The sequence below is a fragment of the Rhipicephalus microplus genome, chromosome 1 (assembly GCF_043290135.1).
Source record: "Rhipicephalus microplus isolate Deutch F79 chromosome 1, USDA_Rmic, whole genome shotgun sequence".
Lineage (NCBI taxonomy): Eukaryota > Metazoa > Arthropoda > Arachnida > Ixodida > Ixodidae > Rhipicephalus > Rhipicephalus microplus.
In genome coordinates this window covers 287,141,508-287,165,249 of record NC_134700.1, presented here as the reverse complement: position 1 = coordinate 287,165,249, position 23,742 = coordinate 287,141,508, and the positions used below count along the sequence as shown (strand labels likewise).

At 44.8% G+C, this 23,742-nt stretch overlaps 2 protein-coding genes across 3 annotated transcripts in view; one reads left to right on the top strand and one right to left on the bottom strand.

The window, feature by feature from the left end:
- The window catches only part of Ih (hyperpolarization activated cyclic nucleotide gated potassium channel Ih), a 325,658-nt gene that overhangs the window by 223,431 nt on the left and 78,485 nt on the right, over positions 1 to 23,742 (bottom strand). The gene's annotated exons all lie outside the window — the stretch shown is intronic.
- The window catches only part of LOC119159369 (unconventional myosin-Ie-like), a 292,958-nt gene continuing 288,063 nt past the window's right edge, over positions 18,848 to 23,742 (top strand). For both annotated transcript variants that reach the window (XM_075865081.1, XM_075865080.1), the window contains exon 1: positions 18,848 to 18,984. In XM_075865081.1, the coding sequence (XP_075721196.1) occupies positions 18,982 to 18,984 (3 nt within the window). In that variant the 5' untranslated portion in view covers positions 18,848 to 18,981. The remainder of the gene's footprint in view (positions 18,985 to 23,742) is intronic.

Here is a 23,742-nt window from a genome sequence, read left to right as displayed (position 1 = left end):
TCCTCTTTCCCTTTAGACAAGAAGGGTTGCGTAACAAGTGTTTCGCCTTAGCTACACCATCTTTATAGCATTCAGATAGCGCGTTTTTGTATAGCGATGGAAGTGGAAGTAAATTCAATTGAAAAAAGAATGGTTCTTATGTAACTGTTTAATGTTATGTGGTTAGATCATGTTGGCATGGATTGTTTTTTTTTTTATGGGTTATATGAAGATTTCTGTTGTTTGTCAGCGTCGTCGTAGTCCATACTAAGTAGTAATGCTTTATATGCGAAGCAAATAGACTGTTTCAAATAAGCACCACAATACCTCTTGGCAGGCACGATTTACATTTAATCAGTTTACCGCACACCCGTTAAATTTTACCTGCGATTAGTTCAGTGTGCTTATTCCAAGAGATGGGGTCATCAAACAAAACACCTAAACCATTCTCTGAACGCACAACTTTAACAGACGAAGTTTCATAGTACAAACCTGTCTGAGCGTTACTATCCTGTGATTTTAGGGTCTAAACAAAGAAGCCTTTGCTTTAACAACAGATTGGCATCTTTTGCTGCATCAGCAGCATCGCGTGCTGTATAAGTCTTGCAGAGTTATCAATTCTTACCATGTCATTAATATACAGGCGGAACAAAAGGGGCATCAGAATTCTGCCCTGCGGAACGCCGGCCCTTAATGACTTGAAATATTGACAATGTGCTTGAATTCAAGTACATTGTGCATTTAACCACAGATGTTTATGAGAAGTTGACATTCCTACTTGTTGAGTCTTATGCTACAAAAAAAAAAATATATTTCGCAGACAACCTAAACCTACCACTCATATAAACTAAAGATCTTGATATTAATGCACATCTTAATATATTCGGCAACTCTCATCACTCAAATTACCGACGGAGGCTGGTAGGGGGCACGCATCCCATTTTCCCCCATCTCGCCCGAAGGATAAACTGTCGAACTAGCTTTTTAAAGTCAAGTTTATTCACCAACTCCACGTCAGCTTTTCCGTCGTTAATGTGCATGCATAAAATTCCACAGCGTCGCTCATTTCTCGAAAATAGTCCTCAATATAGTTCTTAAGACCGATTTCAGTATTAAACGATTATGTCCGCTGTTTTTTTTATATAACTATTGATATACATTTTTTTTTTCTCTTTCAAGCAACCGCGATCTCGCTGAGTGCGTTTTACCGTGCGGCTCAAGGAGGATACAAAAAACTTGTTTATGTGTCCTCCTTGGTGCGGCTGAGCGTGCGACTAAATAGATGCGTGCCTGCGGAGTTGTTGCGCTCGTGCTGCCATCTAGGCAAAACCCGTAGAACCAATTTCTATGCTCAAGATCCTGTCGCCTTCCAGATGGCGTAACTGAAGGCGCCGTTCTCGCTCGCGCTCGCTATTTAATGTTGCTCCTGATCCGGGAGAGCTTAATCAAATGGTAGTATATAGGTGTTCTGTGGCTTAATATGGTTGTCAAGGGTCATTGAGACGAGTAAGCGAATGTTGAAAGTGTGCATTCCTAAACTAAACCTGCTTGAAGCTATGGGTCATCTCCATAATTAAGCTCGAATAAAAAAATAGCGTTATGAAGGAGACGAGACAACATCTCTAGTACTTAGCGGTGTTTTTTCCTCTTTTTATCAAGTTGAGAACCTCGGATTGCTCATCAAACACGACAAGTATATATATATATATATATATATATATATATATATATATATATATATATATATATATCGTCACTGTGACTTCACATGATGACGTCATCGCACGACAGCATAAGTTGTTCAAAGTTGCACGGATTTCGGAGGAGCTGTTAAACTACGTAAGCCGGTGAAGGCCACAAGCGTACTGAAAGCTTTCTGGCAAATGTAGGGGGGTGTAGTCGACTGGGAACAAAAATTGGACCCTCTGAGTCTTGGAATTATAAATTGGAGAGGATGGTGTATTCATGGAGACACCAGCTATTCCTTCTAGCTTAGCAAATGACATATCCCACACTGAAATATAAAAATAAAAAAAAGTATAAGATATTTCATGGAGTAAAAACGAATATATGCAAACACAGTACAAATCAACAGCACAGTAGTCACAAATATTCGAGCACGAGTTCACTTAAGTGAACTAAGCTGTAAACACGTGAATTGTTGCATGTTATTCATGGCTTGACGTGTACGGAGTAAAAACGCAAAATACGCACATAGATTTTTTTTTGTTCAAGGAGGTGGAGGAGGAAAAGAAAAACAAACGAACAGGAAGGTTAGCCAGTTCACAGACCGGCTGGCTACCCTGTGCTGGGGAAAGGACGCAAAGGGAATAAAAGATGGCCAAGTTTTGTAATGTACCTGCGATCCCAATAGCACATACTAATGGATCTTCGTAAACTTGACCTATAGGTAGGCTCTACCTGTCACTTCGGCCTAGTGGTTTTGGTGCCCGGCTGCTGACCCGTAGGTCGCGGGATCAAATCCCGACCGCGAAGGCCACGTTTTATATCGAGGTGAACATGCTGTAGGCCCCTGTACTTAGATTTAGGTGCACGTGAAAAAACCCCGGGTGGTCGAAATTTCCGCAGCCCTCCACTGTGGCGTCTCTCATAATCATACGGTGGTTTTTGGACGTTAAATCCCACAAGTTTATATTATAACTGGTGGGGCCATCACACTTTATGACGGTGGTTCGTTCAATGGAAATTGTAACACACAGTCTTGGGTTGCTATCTCATAAAAAAAAACAAAAACAAAGAAGGGTTCATAAGAAAAAACAAAAAAAAATAAGATAGATGCAGCCAGGAAGTAATTTTGCTATTTTGACAGCGAAGTACGGCCCGTGGTAAGTGTTAATTGTTTATCCTTGTAACGATTTTTTCTCGTGTGGGTGAGGGAGTAGGAGGGCATTCTTACATTGGCTAGAATGACGCCAACGTCGCAATCACTGCACCGTTCATCAGGCCCAAATTAAATGCTGGCTATACCCCTAGTCTGGTTTTCTGGCTATATCCAGTACTTCAATCTGGACCTGATGAAGTGTGTAGTATGTGCACTCGCGACGATGGGCGATGAGAAAAGGTTAGAACAAAAATGAGAGAATGTTTGCAGACAGATGCTCCGAGTATAGCGCCGTTTTTTAGGGGCGGATCTTCTTAGTGCGTGGGACTGTACATTCTCCGATGTATTTAGTAGCAGTAGTAAACACCCACCGGTGGCCCATACCCGCTCTAGCGCGCGTATGTGCCACAGGGGTTGCGAGATGTGAGATGGCGGGAGTTGGAGTGTTCACTAGATGGACGCATGGACGGATGGACAGACAGACTGACAGACGGATGGATGGATGGACGAACGCGTGGACGTACGAGCAGATGGACCCACAAACGGACGTACGGACGGATGTACAACCTCACGGACTGACGCACGGGCAGATGGAAAGATGCATGGATGGAGGCACGGATGGTCACGTGGACGGACCGAAGCAAGAACGAACAGACGGATGGAAGCATGGACAGGCTGATGGACGCTTCACGCCACTCATCATCATTCACTTCGTGGACATGCTGATTTTTGTTTTTGAAACCATAGTAGAGTTTCTGTCTTATTTGGGAGCCAACGTGTTCATGTGCATTTTGGAAATGCCTAGCGATCTTCACTTAGCTCTGCTCCTTAATTGCCGTTTTACTCGGCTTAATGATGCGCGCGTACAATCATTCATTCGGCTATTCGTCTGCCTTGTGTTTACCACAAGTGTTTTATGTTTAAAGTGCGTGATGATGTACCTTAAACTTTGTATCTTCATGAGTGCGATTCTTATGATACTAGCCGCCAGCTAAAGTTGATTGAGATTGCCCATTAAATACCCGGCCGAGGTGGGTATATTTCAATTTGATAGAACGGTAACTATGTTAGTTGATGATCTGGCATCGACATATTTACACAGCACAAATGAACGAGGACGGTAGAGAGGGGACACAACACCAGAGCTTGTGTAGTGGCCTTTCTTCTGTCATTGTTGACTTCGCGCTGTGCAAATAGGTCGCTCGCTCTTCAACTGGAGCGAAATGCAGTAACTCCGGTGTAGCATCGTATCCGGGACAGATATCTGCTCTCCCATAGTAGAATAGCATGTATTCTAAATCGTTAAACACTTTTTCCAAACACGCAGATTCAGCTAAAAGCCAAGGTATAAAAAATAATGCTGAATTATTATTATTATTATTATTATTATTATTATTATTATTATTATTATTATTATTATTATTATTATTATTATTATTATTATTGTTGTTGTTGTTGTTGTTGTTGTTGTTGTTGTTGTTGTTGTTGTTGTTGTTGTTGTTGTTGTTTAAATTACCCAAAAAGAAAAGGAAATATTGTAGAATAGTCGATCAAAAATAGCGTATTACTTTTTGAGCCCTGTTTTCGAAAATACCAGCATCTTCCAACCACTCCTCGAATCACAACAAAGTGTATTTGCTTGCCTGTTGGTCAAATGCCGCGTGCAAATTCAATGTCATCGGAAGAAGTTGTGTCCTATGTAGTGAGAGCGGCGAGTCTTCGCAAAAATGCCACAGTATACACAGCAAAAAAGGAAAAAAAAAAGGCGGAGGAGTGAGTTATTGTATAAGAATACGGGATTTGTTATTGTTAAAGATCTTTTTAAAAAGGCAGTCAACATTGCAGACATGTATTTTCTTTGACCACTCGTGAAAGGCAAGCTCCACTATTTCAAAACGCTGAACGAACGCTTCAAGACCTTGGCGCTGCATTCTGAAAGGCAAGCTGAAGTTCTCTGTAGACGCGCGGTGGGACTCCAGACCTGGCCGATGTAAAGAATAGTTTTTTCTTCGTCTATGGTTGGCAGAAATTTCGATTAGTCCCTAGTGGCTTCTGACCTTTAACACATGGTGCGCGCGAACGCTAACTGTACAGGCACAAGTTTGAAAAAAAAAAAATTAGTTCCGAAGTTGGAGACGGGTTAAGGTTCGTGAACTTTCCGATAAGAAGCACAAATACCTGGTACGTCTTCCAAGGGTCCCTGGGTTGAGTGCAAGCAAGAATTAACGAAAATTGAACGAGTTATGAAAAAAGGCAGGGAGAATGTGAAGGATGGCTGTGCTTGAACGCCAGAAACCAATGAGGTAATTTTAAACGAAGCATCAAAAGTAAGCAACGAAGACACTACGAAGAACGGCTATACAGCTTATGACTTGTTGAAAAAACCGCGAGAAACGAGGTGCTGCTGTTGCCAGTTCGTGTCCGCCCGTTCCTTTGTTAGAACCGTCTTGTTCAGACGTGGCCTCGCCTATTTCACAACGGCTCGATTTTTTTTCTTTTTATTTTTTTTATAAACTTCACTTTTCGCGGTTGGTGGACGCGGGCGCCAATGTGGGCACGGTGACTTTTTTCCGCTCGTGGAAGGTACGTGCACATGCCGTTACCGGAGGCTTCGCTTCCCTTTTCCACGAGAACGCGTAAAAAAAAAAGAGAAAGAATTAGAAGCGGAAAAAGAAAGTGACAGAGAGATGGGAGCGCGGCGGACAGATGACAAGAAAGTTGAACGGTTTTAGCCTTCTAAAGAAGACCTGGCAACAGACCAAGAGAGGTAGATCGAGTGATTGATTAAATATAGCATATATCAAGCACCGTGTCGGTATACATACATACATACATACATACATACATACATACATACATACATACATACATACATACATACATACATACATACATACATACATACATACGTACGTACGTACATACATACATACATACATACATACATACATACATACGTACATACATACGTACGTACATACATACATACATACATACATACATACATACATACATACATACACACATACATACATACATACATACATACATACATACATACATACATACATACATACATACATACATACATACATACATACGTACGTACGTACGTACATACATACATACATACATACATACATACATACATACATACGTACGTACATACGTACGTACATACATACATACATACATACATACATACATACATACATACATACATACATACATACATACATACATACATACATACTTACATACATACATACATACATACATACATACATACATACATACATACATATGCAATATACACCTCTAGCTTACCACTGCAGAGCTTAAAGTGCTTTCACATGCGGTACAGCTGATTCTGGGGCATTAACAGTGATCGCTAAAGTCCTTCAGAATTGAAATGGGCAATGTCAGAGGCCAGGCGAAGAAGGTTGCAAATGCACTGCTTGTGCTTGGTACCATTGGATTAGCCAGAAATGTCTGAGGGGGGGGGGAGATTACTCTCTGTAATAATGACATTGTATATATATATATACGCGCGCAAATTCTCACAAACAAACATGAGGTCTGTCTGACCCCCCCCCCCCACCCTTACCCCATTATTTCAATTACTGGCCACGCCACTGCTTGGTACACATACATATTGCAGTCCGAGTTTGCTGTTCACGCAGGGTTTATATATAAAAAAAGAGTCGCATGCGCACGTGCAGTGCAGTAGCGATCGATTACAGTACAACGCAATGTCTAAATCAATCAATCAATCAATCAATTGATCAATGTTCGCATAATGTCAACCGCCGTCGTAGTAACTTAGTAAAGAGCAAGAGGAGTTTACAAAGCAGGCGATAAATATGTTCATTTATAGCTGACAAGTTGCTATAGTCAGGACGATAACACGATGCAAAATCGCCATCCGTTACAGGCCTGTGTTAACTTTCGTACCACTTTTTGAGGAGGCTGTCCATAGCGCACTCACCCGTGTTGCTTTTTACGCGCGGTATTGCAAGCTTACCTTGAAGTGCTTTTCACTCCTACCTTATCTCTCGGTGCCCATGAACTCCGGCGGTTTTTAGAATGCTCTTTCTCGGGTTCATTTATGTTGATAAATTTTTCTGGACTGGCTTGTTTCTTTGTTTCTTCGTTTGTTCATTTCTTTAATTGCGCTTAAATATAGAGGACAGAATATCCGACCTCCTTAGAGCCCGCCTTGTCAAGAGTCTTTTTTTCATTTTTTTTTTATAGATCGCAGAGGCGTCGACTCGGAGCTCTGCTTTCTTCTTGCGTACACGGCTGGAACAAGTGCGTTTACACAACGTCGACAGTGTAGATTACTCTGAGAGGGAAGTAGTGATGGAGCTGTAGTCAAACAAGCGCTGATCTAGGGCAGCTTTCTGCCCCTCCTTCCCCATTCAACCTTCTGTTCTTGATCAGGCGTATCTTTGCGCTGTCCTCTTCAAGAACTACGCGCGAGCTGCAAGTGTAGTCACTTGAGCCATCAATAGAGACGTCCGGAAAGGTTGCGTTTCTCTTCTCGAGAAGCGCCAAGAAAGGTAAAAAAAAAATATTAGAAAGCAACTCACACCAATCTCTCGCGAAGAGAACAATTGGTAACGTCATTAAGCGAAACTAGTTCTTTGTTTTATTCTGTTTGTTTAAATTAGGTGTGCTTTTTCCCTCTTTCTCTCTCTCTCTCTACACAGCTTCACTCTTCGTTGTATCACTTCAACAAATCGAATTAAAAAAGATTTATAGCTATATCGAAAAAGAACGCCGCGAGCATTTTGCACCTTCCCGCGTCTAATGACCGAGTGCGACAAAAAGTTTGAATCGATTGTATTCTGGGCGAAAAGCCCTGGTGTGCCACTCGGAAGTTCAACTCTTGATTCTTGGGCGACAAATAAATAACAGAAAACTCAGCTCCATTCTTCGTTTGCCCACTTGTATTTTTGCTATCTGTGCATTCTTTATTTCGCTCTTCGTCCTTAAGTGGGGCCTTGGATAATTTGTTGTTGGGTGTAGTGGTTTGAGAATGAACTTGGCGTAACGTCATCTCAATCGGAGCGCGAGATCAATAAGAAAACCAATTTTACTGAGAGGCTAGTGACTATGTTGTGTGTCATAGAAAACTCATGTCGTGAAATTCTGATGAGGAGACTTTCGTAACTTCAAATAGAGCACAGAGTGAGTGCCGCGTACCGCCATCACGTGACGTTCGCGCGAATTTTAAGGCATAGTTTTTTTTTTTCACTGCATTCTTTCGTTTCCTCTTTCTCCGTCGGTCTTTCCCGCGACGGATAAAGTGCACAGGCCGATACCGAAGGCAGTGTAATGACAAAAGTAAAATCCTCTCGATAACACAGACCGATTTGGTAAATTGGGCCTCATGTCGATATCGTACTTCAACCTCGAAGGTTGTTCGCATGAGAACTTTACGTTTACATGGCCCTTGAAAAAGTTATGCATGAATAGTGGATAAAACGTATCCTGTTTAAGGGAGTCTCAAATGTAATCGAAGCTTGGTAAAAACGTGGAGAGCCGAACCGATCTCTCAATACAAGACTCACACCCCGTATTCAAGAATGTTCCTTCACTCACCGTTCCACCTTCACTTGAGAAAGCCGATGGGAGCGCCGTCTCTACGCAGGACAAGCCACTGCCTATCAGCGATAATGTGTTGCGATTCCTGAGTAGCGCAGCGTCATTTTCAGCCGAGAAGCGGCGCAGTGCTCAACTCTGTCAAGTGAAGGGTGAAAGTCGAGTCGAGGAGCGTTTGTGAATACGAGGGTCAGTATATTTTGCCATTTCAGTATTTCTATACCAACGCAAGTTTAATTGCAGAGATTTAATGAATGCTGCTCGGGGGCTCCCCTCGCTGTAGAGGAGAACCTCCCTCTTATTTCTAAGTAACTTTCCCCTGTTCTGAGTACAGAAAGTTATAAGCACGATCAAGGCGTATACCTCTCAGCCCTTATATCAAAATAAAAGTCTGTCTTTCTCTCTTTCTCGTATGTTACCCGTGCATTATCAATGAACGACGTTCAGTGCTTGCATGGTTGTGCGGACAGCACAATATCCTTTTGTGGTGCTGTTTGACAGTGGGGTAGTGGAAGAGGACATGGGTGAACGAGTGGCATTATATTAGTCGTCTAGTTCTGTGCGGAGACGAAGCGACTCTTCTGTACAATAGGACTACATTAGTAAGCAAGGAAAGAAACTTGGGAAATGCGTTAGCCCCTATGCCAAACTTAACGGTCATGGGTCAAAATGCACGAAGCGCAGCTCAAGGTTAATCAATTGGGCCATGGAATATAGGTACAATATATGCAGGGAATCTATATAGTATCCCTTTCAGCATGAAACAGACCAAGGAATGCACGTGAACACCTTCTTGTCACACCTTCAAAAGCCAAAGACCATGTAATGCGGGAAAAGAAATAAAAATAAAATACACGGTCGTTGTTGGTAGTTCAGCACTAGTACTCTGCACGTGCTTTCTTGTGTGATCCTCTTTTGTGCTGATTAACTTTGCAATATAGGTAAATATGTCGAGAAGACGCTCCGGGTATAGCGGGGGCGAAGAACACGTGTTTGTTAATGATGAGCGCCCTTAATGGAACTCCCATAGTAATAAAATAAACAAAGAAACGGACGCAGATGCTGTAACGAGGACGATATAAAAAAAAACAGCGGATGAAGACTGGAAAGACTGCGTACCAAGAAAATCCCGTGGACTCCAGGCTCACTGTTCGCCAAGGAAGAAATGACAAGAGGCTGAGGAGAAAAAAAAAAGAATAAAAAAGATGGTGCGATGCTGTTTGTGTTGCTGGCTTCATCCTAAAAAAAGTGATTTCCAGTAACGGAATCAGTGAAGCCTACGTCGGATGAATGCTCAGTACAGCGAGAGCGGCGTCATTAGCACTGCGCCGACGTGCTCACCAGACCGCTGCCACGTTCTCTCGCTCTCTCCCTCTGCCTCCCTATGACTTATATGCAGTGGGTTCACTTATTACCGTTTTCACTGGCACTCCCACGGGGGCTCATTAAAGGACTTCGTGGCGACCAGTGGGAGCACGTCGCCAAACGGCGAGCGAGCGCGCCTTGAAAACGAATTGACCTTATGCACAGTCCACATTACCTCCTCTTCCTTACTCTCTCTCTTTCTCTCTCTCGCCCTCTAAGCTGCGCCGCGGGTGATGTATCCGTGCCCCGCCGCCGCCGCTGTCTTATTCGGAATTCTTCTTGTACATGCATCATCTCACTCCGCAAAGGTTGCGACTTCGCCAGTCAAATGCTTCTCTCCTTCCTCGCGATTTCCCTTTTCATATGCTTATGTTTGCTTCGGAACTCGCGACTCAATCCTAGAGAGTTAAGAAGCCTGACGTTCTTTGAAGACGGCCAGTGGGTCGTAATGGGAATTAAGAGCCTAAGGGCTCTTGATGCTTTTAATTCTCGTGGGGACTACTAAACGAATGCTGACGGCTGCTTTAAGGAAGACGCTTGGGGGAGAATTCATTAATAATATTGTAAAAAAAAAACAACAGAGCCAGTATCGTTGTTGTTCTTGGGTTCTTGGAAATCCACGTCTGCGTGATAAAGGGAGAGCCCTTGACGTGGGCTCCTGAGGGTTTCTTTCGGGGGCTGCCTTTTGCGGAGTAAATCTCGAGTAAGTTTGAAGAAGGAAGTAAAACTCTTCACATCCCCAATGTGCAGCTGCGCGGCATTTTATTTCGCCACGTGAGATTTGAGGAAACAGCACACAGAAAAGTGAAGAACTGACGTTTTAGAAGAATGTAGCCTTTGAATTTGAAGATTTATGAAAGTACGTAACATGCTGGCGTGATCAAGCCCTTGACATCCGGCCAATGCAAAAATGATCACGATTCCATTCTCACCACGAAAGAGTACCGGACAGACAGTAGAACATGTTTGCCTCTTCGTTGCTTCCTTGTTTACGTTTGCCAGTTGAGGCATAATTTACGCATACTCTATAGCTTCCCGTGGAAGCACGGCACGCCTTTAGCTGAAAGCGCAAGCGGAAGGAAGCCGAAATCACGCTCGAAAATTTCAGGTCTATTGGTTCGCGAGTTAAATCCTAAATATACAAATGCCACAGATGCTACGGCGCGTCAGTGTGAGTCGATAATGTCTCGACACGCCTGGACAAACGCCCACGTAGAACACCACGCATGATTTAGCGGCGCGTATGATTCACAGCGCGAAGGCGCGCTGCGTCGGCAGCGTGCACGCATGAACGGAGACATGCAAAACCATTAATGAGAGTACGGACTTAAACGCGCGCTACCGAGCGCGCACGCTGCTTCTGGGAAGCGTACGTCAGCTACATGCGCCGCCATTCCATTTGAGAGTGTCGCTAGGTCGCGCGCTGTGCCTTCGCACTGCGCTGTGAAGGCTACGATATGGAACGAGGGGGGCAGCTTTCGCATCTATCTGCACTAGCCTGTAGCGGCCGCCGCTGAGTGATCAGCCATTTTGAAGACAATGGCGTCTTCCTCCCTCCCCGTCTTTCGTCGACCAGCTCATCCGAGGTCTACGTCGTGCACGGAACGTCACGCACCGCTACGCGCTCTCGAAACGTCATCCTCCTGCGGGCCGTTGATCGGTGCCCCGTTAACGCGTCTCGTCAGCTGCGGCACTTCGACGTCTTGTTCGTAGTGACCCCATTATGAGAAGCGCTTGCGCAGCAGTTGCTGCGGCCGTCACGGTTGTCGATACTATACCGTCTCCCCCCCCCCCCCCCCTATAAACAGATACGCTTCTCTCGAGGCGTTGCGTGTAGAAGTGCAGACGTTGTTTCGGTACGCGGAACCGTCGTTATAACACGTATTCCTGCCGAAGAGGCTCCCGTAGTCGTGTGTTTCTCTTTTAGTATTCTAACAAACGGAGGTTACATGTCCGGGATATAAGCGATATGCGCGAATAACGGAAACGAAAGTTTTCCTTCTGGCTTCGCGGTGTTTGCAGTGATCTCACTGTGGAGCGTTGGTAATGCACCGTAAGCAGCACGCATATGTGGAAACTCTGCTATGTCAGGTATATAAACTCGCGTAAGAGGAGCACTTTTTTTTCCCCAACATTACTGATGAGGTGCACCCCTTGTATACCCATAGGGAACCCAGCCATTTCTAACCGATGTTTTTTGGGCATACCCTCGCTTGTTTTGCGCAAACAGACAACGATTGCTGCTGACACATGTGTATATGTCGACGCGTTATTGCTACGCGACCAGGTTCTCTCTGGGTCCGTACAGCACTGAAGCCGGCGTCGTAGATTTCCTTCTGAAGCACACTTTAGAACAAGTACTGAAGCACGCGTTAAAGAACACCAGGCGGTCGAAATTTCCGGAGGTGATCAAAAATACGGCTCCCTCAGTGGCGGCTCTCGGCCAAGACTTTAAGAGTGATCTACCTAAGGGAGAGTGCCCAAAGTGACGCAGACCGTATTAAAAAAGTCTTAGCTCCTGCTTGGCCCAAATAGAGCACATGCAAGGGGCTTTGGGGCCCGAAACTTCAGGGGACGCTCTTTGAAAACTCCCTATAAACACGTCAGGTAAAGATCAAACGCTAGAGTACACAATTACAAGCTTACAAGTGCTTGTGCCTGTCGTGTTTCTTTGTCCTTTGTGTAAGAACTTCGCGCTATAAAGCTTGCAATTATGGAGTACCAATTATAAGCCAAAAAAAACGCCTTGTACAGTACATACATCCACCAAGAAATGGCTTGTTTGAACTCCTATTCTCGTGGGGAGCTTCCTGACTAGTTCGCTGTTTAGGCAGACGTCGACCGTGCTTGCTACGGGCTGTTCTGTCAACGTATTTACTCTGAGATGTACCGCTGAAGGCATGTAAGCGACATCATAATATTTGTGAAAGGTTCTCTCTTTCATGCATTTTAATGTGCTAATTAGTCCTGCGTGATTGCTTCATTCCCTGCAAATATTAAATCTCAGGGAAAACAAGGATAAAGTCTAGCGATGAAACGTCAATTGCAACCATTTTTGTCCTCGCGTTCACGGATTTTCTCTGATTCGAGAACATCAAAGGATGGTTTTAATTATCCCTATTCGTTTCGTTGTAAACTATCCCGTTTCAGCTAAATGCCATGCCATGTATGAAAGAGTGTGAGGAATAACTATCAGGCAAACAGAATTTAAATAAATGTTCGCACTCTTCCTCCGGCTGTGCTAAGCTCCGGGATATTCGTGTTGTTGATGCCTCTCGTGGGACCGCACTGCGGGTGACAACGCCATTCCAGTTTCATTAGGAGGCAAGGAAACGCATCATTAATATTCCGTCGTCGGCACTTCGCTTGGCGCCGAATGGAGGCAAGAAAAAGAGTAATAAACGAAAATAGTGCAGCTCGTTCTCCCCATACGCTACGAACGAAGAGATTACATTCTCGGATGCCGTTTCGCCTGAAAACGGCTTTTTAAAGGGAATAAAACGTGCGTACGAGCCACTTTTTTTGAAAGAGATGAACGGGGCCGCATTCACATTTTAAGCGTGGTGGGTACAGATTAGTTAACAAAATAGATATGGGGATTGAATTATTGATATGTGGGGTTTAACGCCCCAAAGCTACCATATGATTATGAGAGACGCCGTAGTAGAGGGCTCCGGAAATTTCGACCACCTGGGGTTTTCTAACGTGCACCCAAATCTGAGCACACGGACCTACAGCGTTTCCGCCTCCATCGGGAATGCAGCCGCCGCAGCCGGAATTCGATCCCACGACCTGCGGGTCAGCAGCCGAGTACCTTAGCCACTAGACCACCGCGGCGGGGCCAGAGATATGGGGAGGTGGCAAGATAAATTTCTCGATGAGCTCCGCCTCAGATAAAGAAGAAAACAGCTGTAAAGAAATGAGAAGATAAATGCACTCACACGCTTTCATCTCGTCTCGTCATCTACAACGCACTAACCAGCCCAATCAAGGACACCGTTCACGCTATATATGTTGTGCGCCCCAGGTGGTCGAGCGCTGTGCGGGATCGTGGTTCGCAAATGCCCAAATTTAGTGTGATATAATGCCTTTTGATTCCATGGCTTTCAGACCGCAGCGAAAGCCAGATCCTTAGAGAATTTTCACCCTTCAGGTTAAAATCACTAATCATTCAGCCATCGCCAGCTGCAATGATAGGACCACAGGGACTATGCCTGCCATTTACGCATGCTCGTTGTGTCGACTACAGGCTGCCTAATTGACAACGACTACCAGTTCAGCTCAGTGAATGCAGTTTGCAAACTTCGAATATCTTCATTAGCCTTGGTCAGTACCGTGTTTCTTTACAGAACACTGTGAAGATGTGGCGCAAACAGCTATAGTAATCCGTATATCAGCTCTTACCAAACAGCGTCCACCACAATCTATCCGCAATACTAATGTGCCCACATTCGTACTTCTTAAACGAACCGGGTACCTGCTGTTACCACCGGAATGGTGGACTTATCCAATTTTTGTGGTCGTGGCTGGCTTCGGACATTTTTGATGTGTCATTTATGACAACCTTCTATTTTGGGGGATTTGTCTCAATGAGAGGCGTTAAATGCGGTGGCCTTGACGAGATTAGCAAGTTAGAAGGTTCGGTGAGGCCGCAGCAAGTGCAAAACCGGGTTCATCGGAGAGACATGACAGAGGCCTCTCGCCTGCATTGGTATAGGCGTGCGTAGAAAGGGGGTGGGGGGCAGATTCTATACTGTCGGCTTAGGTTACGTTTGTCCGACTCGGTGGACCAGTGGCTACGGTGCCCGGCTGCTGACTCGAAGGTCATGAGTTTGATTCTGGCCGCGGCCGTCCCATTTAGATAGAGGCGAAATGGTGTAGTGTGTGATGTCAGTGCCTGTTAAAGAACGTCAGATTGCGATAATTTCTGGAGCCCTCCACTAAGTCGTCTCTCATAATCATATCGTAGTTTTTGGACGCAAAGCCAAAGTGTTATTATATGTTATAGTTGCGGATGGAATTAACCGGGATATTGATCTCCTATAAGAGGGTCACAGGTGTGTGAGAGGTGTGGAAAGTAATGGAACCACATGTATTTTCACGCTTTTGTAATGCTTCGAGCTTTTTGATGCTTTACTTTGTGGTAGTACTCCAACCTAGTTATCCATAGTTATGTATTGGTAAAAATAGTATTGTACAGAGCGTATTTACTCTTGGGTGATTCCACGAGAGATCGACACGGGTCCAAAAGTTGATATTGTAGATTTCATTGAGTATTTTATATTTCGTGCACCTCTCACCAGGTAGCCCGAAAGTCAACTTCGTTTTATGATTAGCGGCATAACTTACGAGAAAAAAAAATATCAAACTTCACCAACACGGAGGCACCAATTTCGTCCCCTGTCATTTTTGAAAATTGCAGATGTTATAAAAAGGCAAATATTTTTGTTTCAAGGAAGATATTTTTTACCTGAAATGCATGTCTAATGAAGAATAAATTCATACGGTTTCAAGTTTGTAGACCTTAAGAAAATAGCTTTTTAAAATGTCTAATTTTGCGACAGTTTAAAATAAGTTACGTATTCCCCATTTTTTTCTCCAAAAGCAATGCAAGCAGCGTTTTCAAACTTGACACGTTTAAGGATATAGTGTGTTCATTAGGTACATAAATTATTGCTCCCGTAGGGCAAATGTAAATTTTTTATATATTGCCTCAAAGTTCTCATATTGGCAAGAGTGTACTCCACTGAAATTTGAATAATAAAAATAACCCATCTTCGATTTTTCTTAAAATCTCGTAAATAGACAACCGAAGGCCATCATACAGTAATATAGAAAAACATGTTGCATTATTTTGTTTTTAGCGGCAATATTCGTGGTACAAATCAGAGCTTTTCGAGAACAGTGCGCTGATAAGTTGAGAAATCTAGAAAGCGGAACGGAAAAGCGGCAATAAGCTTCAAACGCGAGTAAACGTGACCGCATTTGGTGAAGAAAGGCTGTTTTAGCAGATAGGAGTAACTATTTTGAACACGGTATTCTACCGTATCTGAATTCACTCTTATACGTAGAGCACTGAGACTTCTAATATGTGGTGCCTCTCCATTACTGACTCACAGATGGAGCTGCTGTGACGGTCATGTGTTTGTTTGCAACACGTTGGGTAAAATAATTGAATGTTGAATGAGTTCATAAACGATTCATAACAAATTTTTATGATTAGGGGCACGAAGACTGCCGCATTAGACTGAAGAACACGCTTTAAGGCAAGTTGTCATCCGTCGTCTGCTCTATACAGATGATTTGCTGTGCGCCGTAGATCATATGGTTCAAAGTAGGGACAAAGATTACGCTTCCCGTAATTTTATCGACAAAAACATTGTGAAATTCATTTTAACGTACTATAAGATTGTTGGTCATTCAAACGAGACGTGGTACATCACACCAATTGTTTTGAAACACTTACTATTTAGGTCGTTTGTGTGCTCATCCCCCTGATTGATTGATTGATATGTGGGGTTTAAAGTCTTAAAACCTCTATATGATTATGAGAGACGCCGTAGTGGAGGGCTCCGGAAATTTCGACCACCTGGGGATCTTTAACGTGCACCCAAATCTGAGCACACAGGCTTATACAACATTTCCGCCTCTATCGGAAACGCAGCCGCCACAGCCGGGATTCGATCCCGCGACCTGCTGGTCAGCAGCCGAGTACCTTAGCCACTAGACCACCGCGGTGGGGCATGTGCTCATACCCCGTCATGTGTTCATTGAAATAGGCGTCCAAAGTTTTTACATCGTACGATCAACCCTTTTAGTGATTATGCCTGAAGCTCCGTGTCCCTCATTGTAAGTCTCAATTACTGACACAGCCGATAGGTTTAGCAGTTCTATCTCCGCGTTTTTACTACATGCGGTTTGCTCAGGCAATATTGAGCAAGTGTAAAGGATATTCCTCGCGCTCGGAGGTGATATGATGCTGATATCATCTTTCAAGCATTTGTGCACACTTATCGTTCTATGTGCACACGCTGATCTCCTCACTCAGTGGTGTCAGCGTTGCAAACACCGGGCTATACAGAGGTCGCTAATCGCTGAAAGGCATCTGTGACTCACGCAGGGTCACGTGGGCAATATATGAGCCGCGGAAATCCGTGCTGCACTATCGTTTTGTTTGACTAAGCTCTTCCAGGACGCTCTGCCGGATATTAAAACAAAGTATGGCGAACAAGGAACGGACGTGTCAACTGCCACCGAGTCACCTGCGGTTGATTGTGTGCTTTGATTACAGTTTGCCTTGGAGTTGTAAACATTGCGGTGTTGTATTAGACTCGGACGTAAGATGGCATGCATGATCACTAAACATCCATTCCCATCGCTTGACTTGGTGCGGAGTATCATTTTTCTTCGTTTGAGGTGTACCACAACTGTGTTGTAGTCGTTTATATCTTTCTTGCGAAACCAAATACAGGTATATGTATGCTCGTACTTCGTCAAATTCTGTAGGAATATCAGCAACTGTGTATAGTACGACTTAATTTTGCTTGAAAATAAAGGTACTTTATCTTTCATCTATAGACAGCACATAGGTTGGCTAGCTTCTTGTTTTGCAACTGGCCCAGTTCTTACCTAAATGTTTCGGTTGTGTCGATAGCTTCGCGTTATTATTGTAGCGGTAGTAATCAATCGTATAACTGCGCCCTAAACATAGCCTCGCCCCATCACCGTTTTTGGTGTCAAGTGCATAGATGTGTCCGCATTTAGTGGCAACGAGCAAACTTAAAACTCGCGTCTATAGGAGCACCGCCAAACTGGAGTGACGGCCTTGCCAAAAACTGTCTGAATAGTTATTACGTTTGATGCGGGCTACGGCGTCCGCTGCGAACGCCCGACAACCCGCCGCACTAACCAGAAACGGCACACGCCTGCTTCTGTGCGCTCGTTCAGGAATAAAGCCGCTAACGGACACTTAGTCACAGATAAGAGGACAGTAAATCACAGTGGAAACGAGAATCGGCGCTTCGCCAAGTGCGGCTCTTTTCATTTTTCTTTTCTTTCTTTCCCCGAGTGGCTCAGGTCCGAGCAATCAAGGTCATTCTTCGCGCTCCACATATGCTCGCACCGACCGTGAAGTGAGGGGTGAAAGCGGCCGAAAGAGAAAACGCGCGCTCTTGCCGAGTGAGGGAACGGTGGGACAGGTAACGGAAAACAAAAGCGCCCCCACTACATGACTTTGCCGGGAGGCTGGCACAACGGCCGTGCGACGTTTGTGTGTGTGTACATACGTGCGTGCATGCGCCGGCTGCGACCGCCGCCACGTTCAAGGCCCGTCGGACCGCTCGCAGGGACAACCGCTCCTCGCGGCAAGTCTTCCCTCACTCACCCGGATGTGACGTATACTCGCGCGCGACGATATGATATCACCGCCCGGTTCTGGAAAGCCAGCTGGGAGTGCCCCGTCGTCGTTGTCGCTCAACTCGCGGGAGCGGCGGTAGCGCAGCTTACCAAGGAGTCAGTCGAACGTACGCTCGTCTGTTTGTGCGTGCGCCCGCAAGTGGCGTCCGGCCGCAGCTACGGATCGGCATTGGTGCAGCGGCGACGCATCTGCGCAATCTTCAGGAAGGGCTTTGTTCCTTCACGTTCCGGCTGAGTGTTGTGCGCTGTGCTACAAACCGACTATACGCCTGTCAACGGGGTGTCTGTTTGCGCGTGGTTTCTTTTTGTGTGCAGCCTCTGAGGGTTCGTTGATCCTCGGTTGTCTCGCGAGCTGCGCGACTGTCATTTACCTTCCAGAAGAGAGCTGTGCTCGCCGTGTCGTCGTCTGCTACGCCCTTCGCGGGACGACGCCAATCTGGTTTCGCGAGGTGTTGCGACGGCGCGTCACCATGTGTAGTGTTGCGATGTTTGTGCACGGTGCGCGCGCTCTTCGAGTTTCCAGGGAGCGCCGGGGCCACAGTTAAGTGTGGGCAGCACTAATGTCTCCTACGTGCTCGGACTCCCGATGAAAGCCGGTTTCTGAGCGTGGGCGTCTCTGGCTGCTCTTCTTTTTTTCGGTGAAAGTGCGGTTGCTGTGTTGTTCTACGCCGCGCAGTCTGGGCCGGTGACACCTCTGCTTCCGGTGACTCCTCCGAAACACTGAGCAGCGTGTAAGGTGTGTGTCTTCAGCTCCTCCGGACACACCAGCCATCATGGTAAGCGCACGTGTCTTAGTTTGCAAACATGCACTGAGGCTAGAGCGCACGCGTGTTCGTGGCGGCAATTCGAACGCTCTACGATCACGGCAGTCGCTTGTTTTGAGAGAGGCAGTGAAACGTTTTAGGGTATGTGCATACCCGGAATGTGGCTTCTGAGCTTAACATTGAACGCGCTTGCTTTAGTTTTTACTGAAAACATGCAGTCGTTCAGTTACTTTGCAAAGCACACGAAAAGAAAAGAAGAGAATTTGGTGCATCTATTTATATATTGAGCGCAGTAATACCTCTTGTTGTGCCTCCTGGAATAACAGGCATTGCGTAAAGCACGCTTGTTCGGTTGCAGTGCGTCTATACATTTATTCGACTTGTGAACGCGCGTGTGACGCAGCTTATCGAGCCCTTTCCATGCATCTTACTGTCAGAAAGACAGCAGATCCGCGTTGTGATCAAACGTCTCCCTCACAAGCACTTGGGGAGCGTGCGGTTTGTTCTTTTCATCGTTCGGTGATAACGCTGTTTGATAACGCTCGCTTTCCCAACGTGTAGCGATAGCCTCTGTCGTGACGTTTCGAGGGTTCAGTGCAAACCAGAGCAAAAAGAAAAAAAAACAAAGGTACGAGTAGAACGGAAAAATGACACGACAGCGTCTTCCGACCCTTACATTTGTTTTACTTTACTAAGAGTTGGAACAAACACTAAGAACGTCATGAGATACCAACTTGCCCTAACTGGTACTCAAGCGTTTTCCGAAAGAACATTGCTCGAGGTTTGCCATCGTAAGACCGCTTTCTCCGAACGAGTTCGCGTTGTGTCGCCGTGGTCGCCGACCGGGACAAAATCTGCCCTTCCTCTTCTTGGAAGCGATCCAGAACGATGCGTCAGCTCGACGGCTGGCTCACGCTGCGAAGCCGCCGCTGTCTACCGGCGTCGCGGGCCAATCGAATGCCCCATTTGTATGAATGTATCGGCCATGGAGCGAATGCTGAGATTCGGCGGTGATGCCGACTATCACCGGAACGATGACCCGCCCGCTCTTGTCGGGATGTGACGGAGCCATTGTATAACGCACGGTGGGGATACGATTGTTTAGCCACTCTTCCCGTCAACATTGTTGTATATCGTGGGCTAGTAAAAGCCCGTTAATTCGAATTCAGTTCATGCGAACTTACAGTTAATTCGAACTGACATTCTGGTCCCGGCACAACCCTGTGTATTTCTATGCAAGAAAACCCCCGATAATTCGAACGCGTTGGTAGCCACAACGGTTAATTCGAATTGGGGCGCCTGGGCTACGTTGATCCTTGCAAAAGGTGGCCTAGAGGGATCATAGTGCGCTACAAAGCCGAACCGTATTTACTGGATGATGCAAAACAACAAAACGGCAGCATTCCTCCGCAGATGAGAATTTAGACGACCGCGCTATTAGTTCAGTACCAGATCTACGAGCGGCCTTGTATTCAACCCTTTTACCGACCCAATCGAGGAATGTGTAACCGTAAGCGTCCTCGGGGTTGTGTGTGCACTTGACAACGCATGGCAGGTAAGACTATATAGTTGTTTTCTGTGACTCCTCTAAGAACAGGTGAAAAGTAAGGTACTGGGAAGTTGGTTTTGAGTAATTGTTAAACAGCGCTTACGTTGAAGGGTGCACCAAGTTTATGGAGGACACCCGATACGAAGTAGACACAACGAGCTCTCTGGTTGGGCTTTGTTACCGCGCGGCCTCCCAAGCACTGCAGCGTGGTTGTGAGAGTGAGGCGTTAACCACTGAGCCACCACGGAGCAGTGTAACATCGCTAAGAACACGCGCCTGCCGATTGTGATGTGATACACTGTATATACACGAAACGCTGCTTGCCGATGTTTAAAAAAAAAAATTAGGGGACCGTAAAGCTTCGCCTTTAGAAGCCGAACGCGATAGCTACATCCTGTTCTTAGTGCGTTCTTCAAACACCTAGTGCATGAAATCTTTTCGAACTTGCTATGTACCCACTATGAGTGGCCTTAAGGGAATAGGCGCCGCAGCGTTTGTGCCTTGTGTAGTGGGGTACCGGCTTTCAACTACGGAGCCATAATGATAATCATGTATTCAGACGCCCGTTGACAATGGAAGCTTGTAGTACGCGTTATTACTGCAATATTTCATGCTGTATTGCGCAGCTTGTACAGAGTACGCGCGTGTTGGTAAAGCATGAAAGTTGCTTTCACTGCATGAACAAGCAGAGGAGTTCTTTTCACTGTTTTCACACGCAGCTGCATGGCCGTGTGGTACTACTACTACTACTACTACTACTACTACTACTACTACTACTACTACTACTACTACTACTACTACTACTACTAATATCTTTGTTTGACGCGTTATCACGCATGGAACACGTGTGATAGTGATCGTCATATTAGCTTGACCTGTAGTCAAGAAGGCAATAAAGAAAAAAAAAATGGCCGTGTGGTAGAACATCCGCTTGCCACGCAAACGACCCTCGTTCGATCCCCACTAGGGCCCAAACAGCCCTTATTAGGTCCCCGCTCTTATCCAGGGACTTAATTTTTTTTGTTTGCATCGTTCCCGATTTTTCGGTCACGCATAAGATGATGATTTTTCGCTCACAACCAACGACACCGGGATTTCTGAGAAACGAGCTCTTTAACTATAGCTATCACGTTAAAATCCACGTCGCGTACGTCACCAAACCAATTCCTTCACACGCGATGGCACATACCCGCATACCACGAGCCACAGTATGGGCCACAGATTATTGACAGTCTATGTCTACCTAGTTACCACGAGAACGGACATGGGTAACTTCGACGCGAGAGCGTCAACGAAAACTAATATCAGCAGCGTCGAACCAATGAATGCAAGGAATAAATATCGTGTTTCCTGCAGGAATTCAACCCGAAACATTCTGTGTGCCAATCAAGTTATTAATTATTATTATTATTATTATTATTATTATTATTATTATTATTATTATTATTATTATTATTATTATTATTATTATTATTATTGTATATTATTCGTGGTAGTAATAGCAGCGGTATACATATGCACGTGAACACACCTGCTAGGGACCATAACGACCGCCACCGTTGAGCAAGGAACGAATGAATGTTGTTGTGACGTCCCAGCCTATACTAAACTGTCCTGCGAGCACGTTAAAGAACCCCAGGTGGTCTAAATTTCCGGAGCCCTCCACTACGGCGTCTCTCATAATCATAGAGTGGTTTTTGGACGTTAAACCCCACATATCAATCAATCAAACTGTCCTGCGAGGTGGATTATGCTGCAGTACGGTGTTCTCTTCATGTATGCGGCATATAATTGGCCGCTCCCATGTATATGTGGGTTTGAGAGTGAGAGTACAAGTGGTATGCACCGCTTTTCACTAGGCCGGTGTTGTGCCCTCACTTCAAGCCCTGTCTGATCGGTACCGTGTCACATTATTTGCTACTTCAAGAGCTCAGTAATGAATGTTGAGCTAGGTGCCCAGGCCTCCCCCTTGCCTGGTATACCTAACCTGCCGATTAGTCCAGCTCAGAAATGGTACCACCTTTATAAGCTGGAAACCCGGTGCAACCAACAAATTTCATCTTTGTTGTTTATATTGTCATAATTTTATTTCTTTATCTAGCAAGAGACAGGGCTTTCTAGTAGCTTAGACACGTGTTACGTCGGGTGTATCCACAGGCTACTGCGAGAGAACCATGGATGTGGCCAGCAAAGAATTCCGGAGGCTCGACCATGCTTAAGTTCCTGCTTTTATATATATTTATATATATATATATATATATATATATATACATATATATATACATATATATACATATACATATATATATACATATATATACATATATATATATATATATATATATATATATATATATATATATATATATATATATATATATATATATATATATATATATATATATATATACTGCATAATGAACCCCCGTCCCACTCCTGGTTACGCCACTGGAGAGCCACACAGATGATAGCGCGCTGCTTTTGAAATAACATGCTCGGGGACTTGGGTAGACATTTCTTTGCAATAAAGGCAAGTGTCGTTGCTTACCACACGTCGTTTTCGTTTACGTAATTCTTGCTTGTTCTTTTAACGCAGAAGGTGGCGAAGTCATATACAGGGAAGTGATTTTTATTCACAGCGTAACATGTTAGCTTCCGCATACATCGATTTGCTCAGTATATCGCATTCTCTCTCTGTCTCTTTTTAACGTGTAAGCCTGTTCGCTGTAACCAGAATGGAGACGAGAAGCAGTGCGTTCCCAACAAAATTGTCCCACGGTACTTTTCATTTACGTACGCAGTCAACGCGCCGCAGAAACATCTGGGAAGCGTCGTACTTCCTGTATTACCAAATGATCCAACACACAAGCCTTACCCGTCCCGTATATATAAATTACCATAATGAAATTCTCCTAACCATGGAGCGACACTGAGACACTTCGAGAATGCACGACACTGTTCTTTCCGAGAATAAATTAAATTTTTGAGATGTGCTAAATATTGATTTTCGGGTGATTTCATCACGCTTACTTATTTATTTGTCTATTATTTACTTAGTTATACATACTGCGATCTTTTTTCAAGATTACAGTATTATGATTCTTACTGATCACAGTTTTATTATTCTCACGGACAGTTATGTAGCCACTCTTGCATGGGCCCGGATAGGGCCTGTAGTATTTGTAAATAAATAAATAAAAAAAAATTTGGCAGCGTGGTAC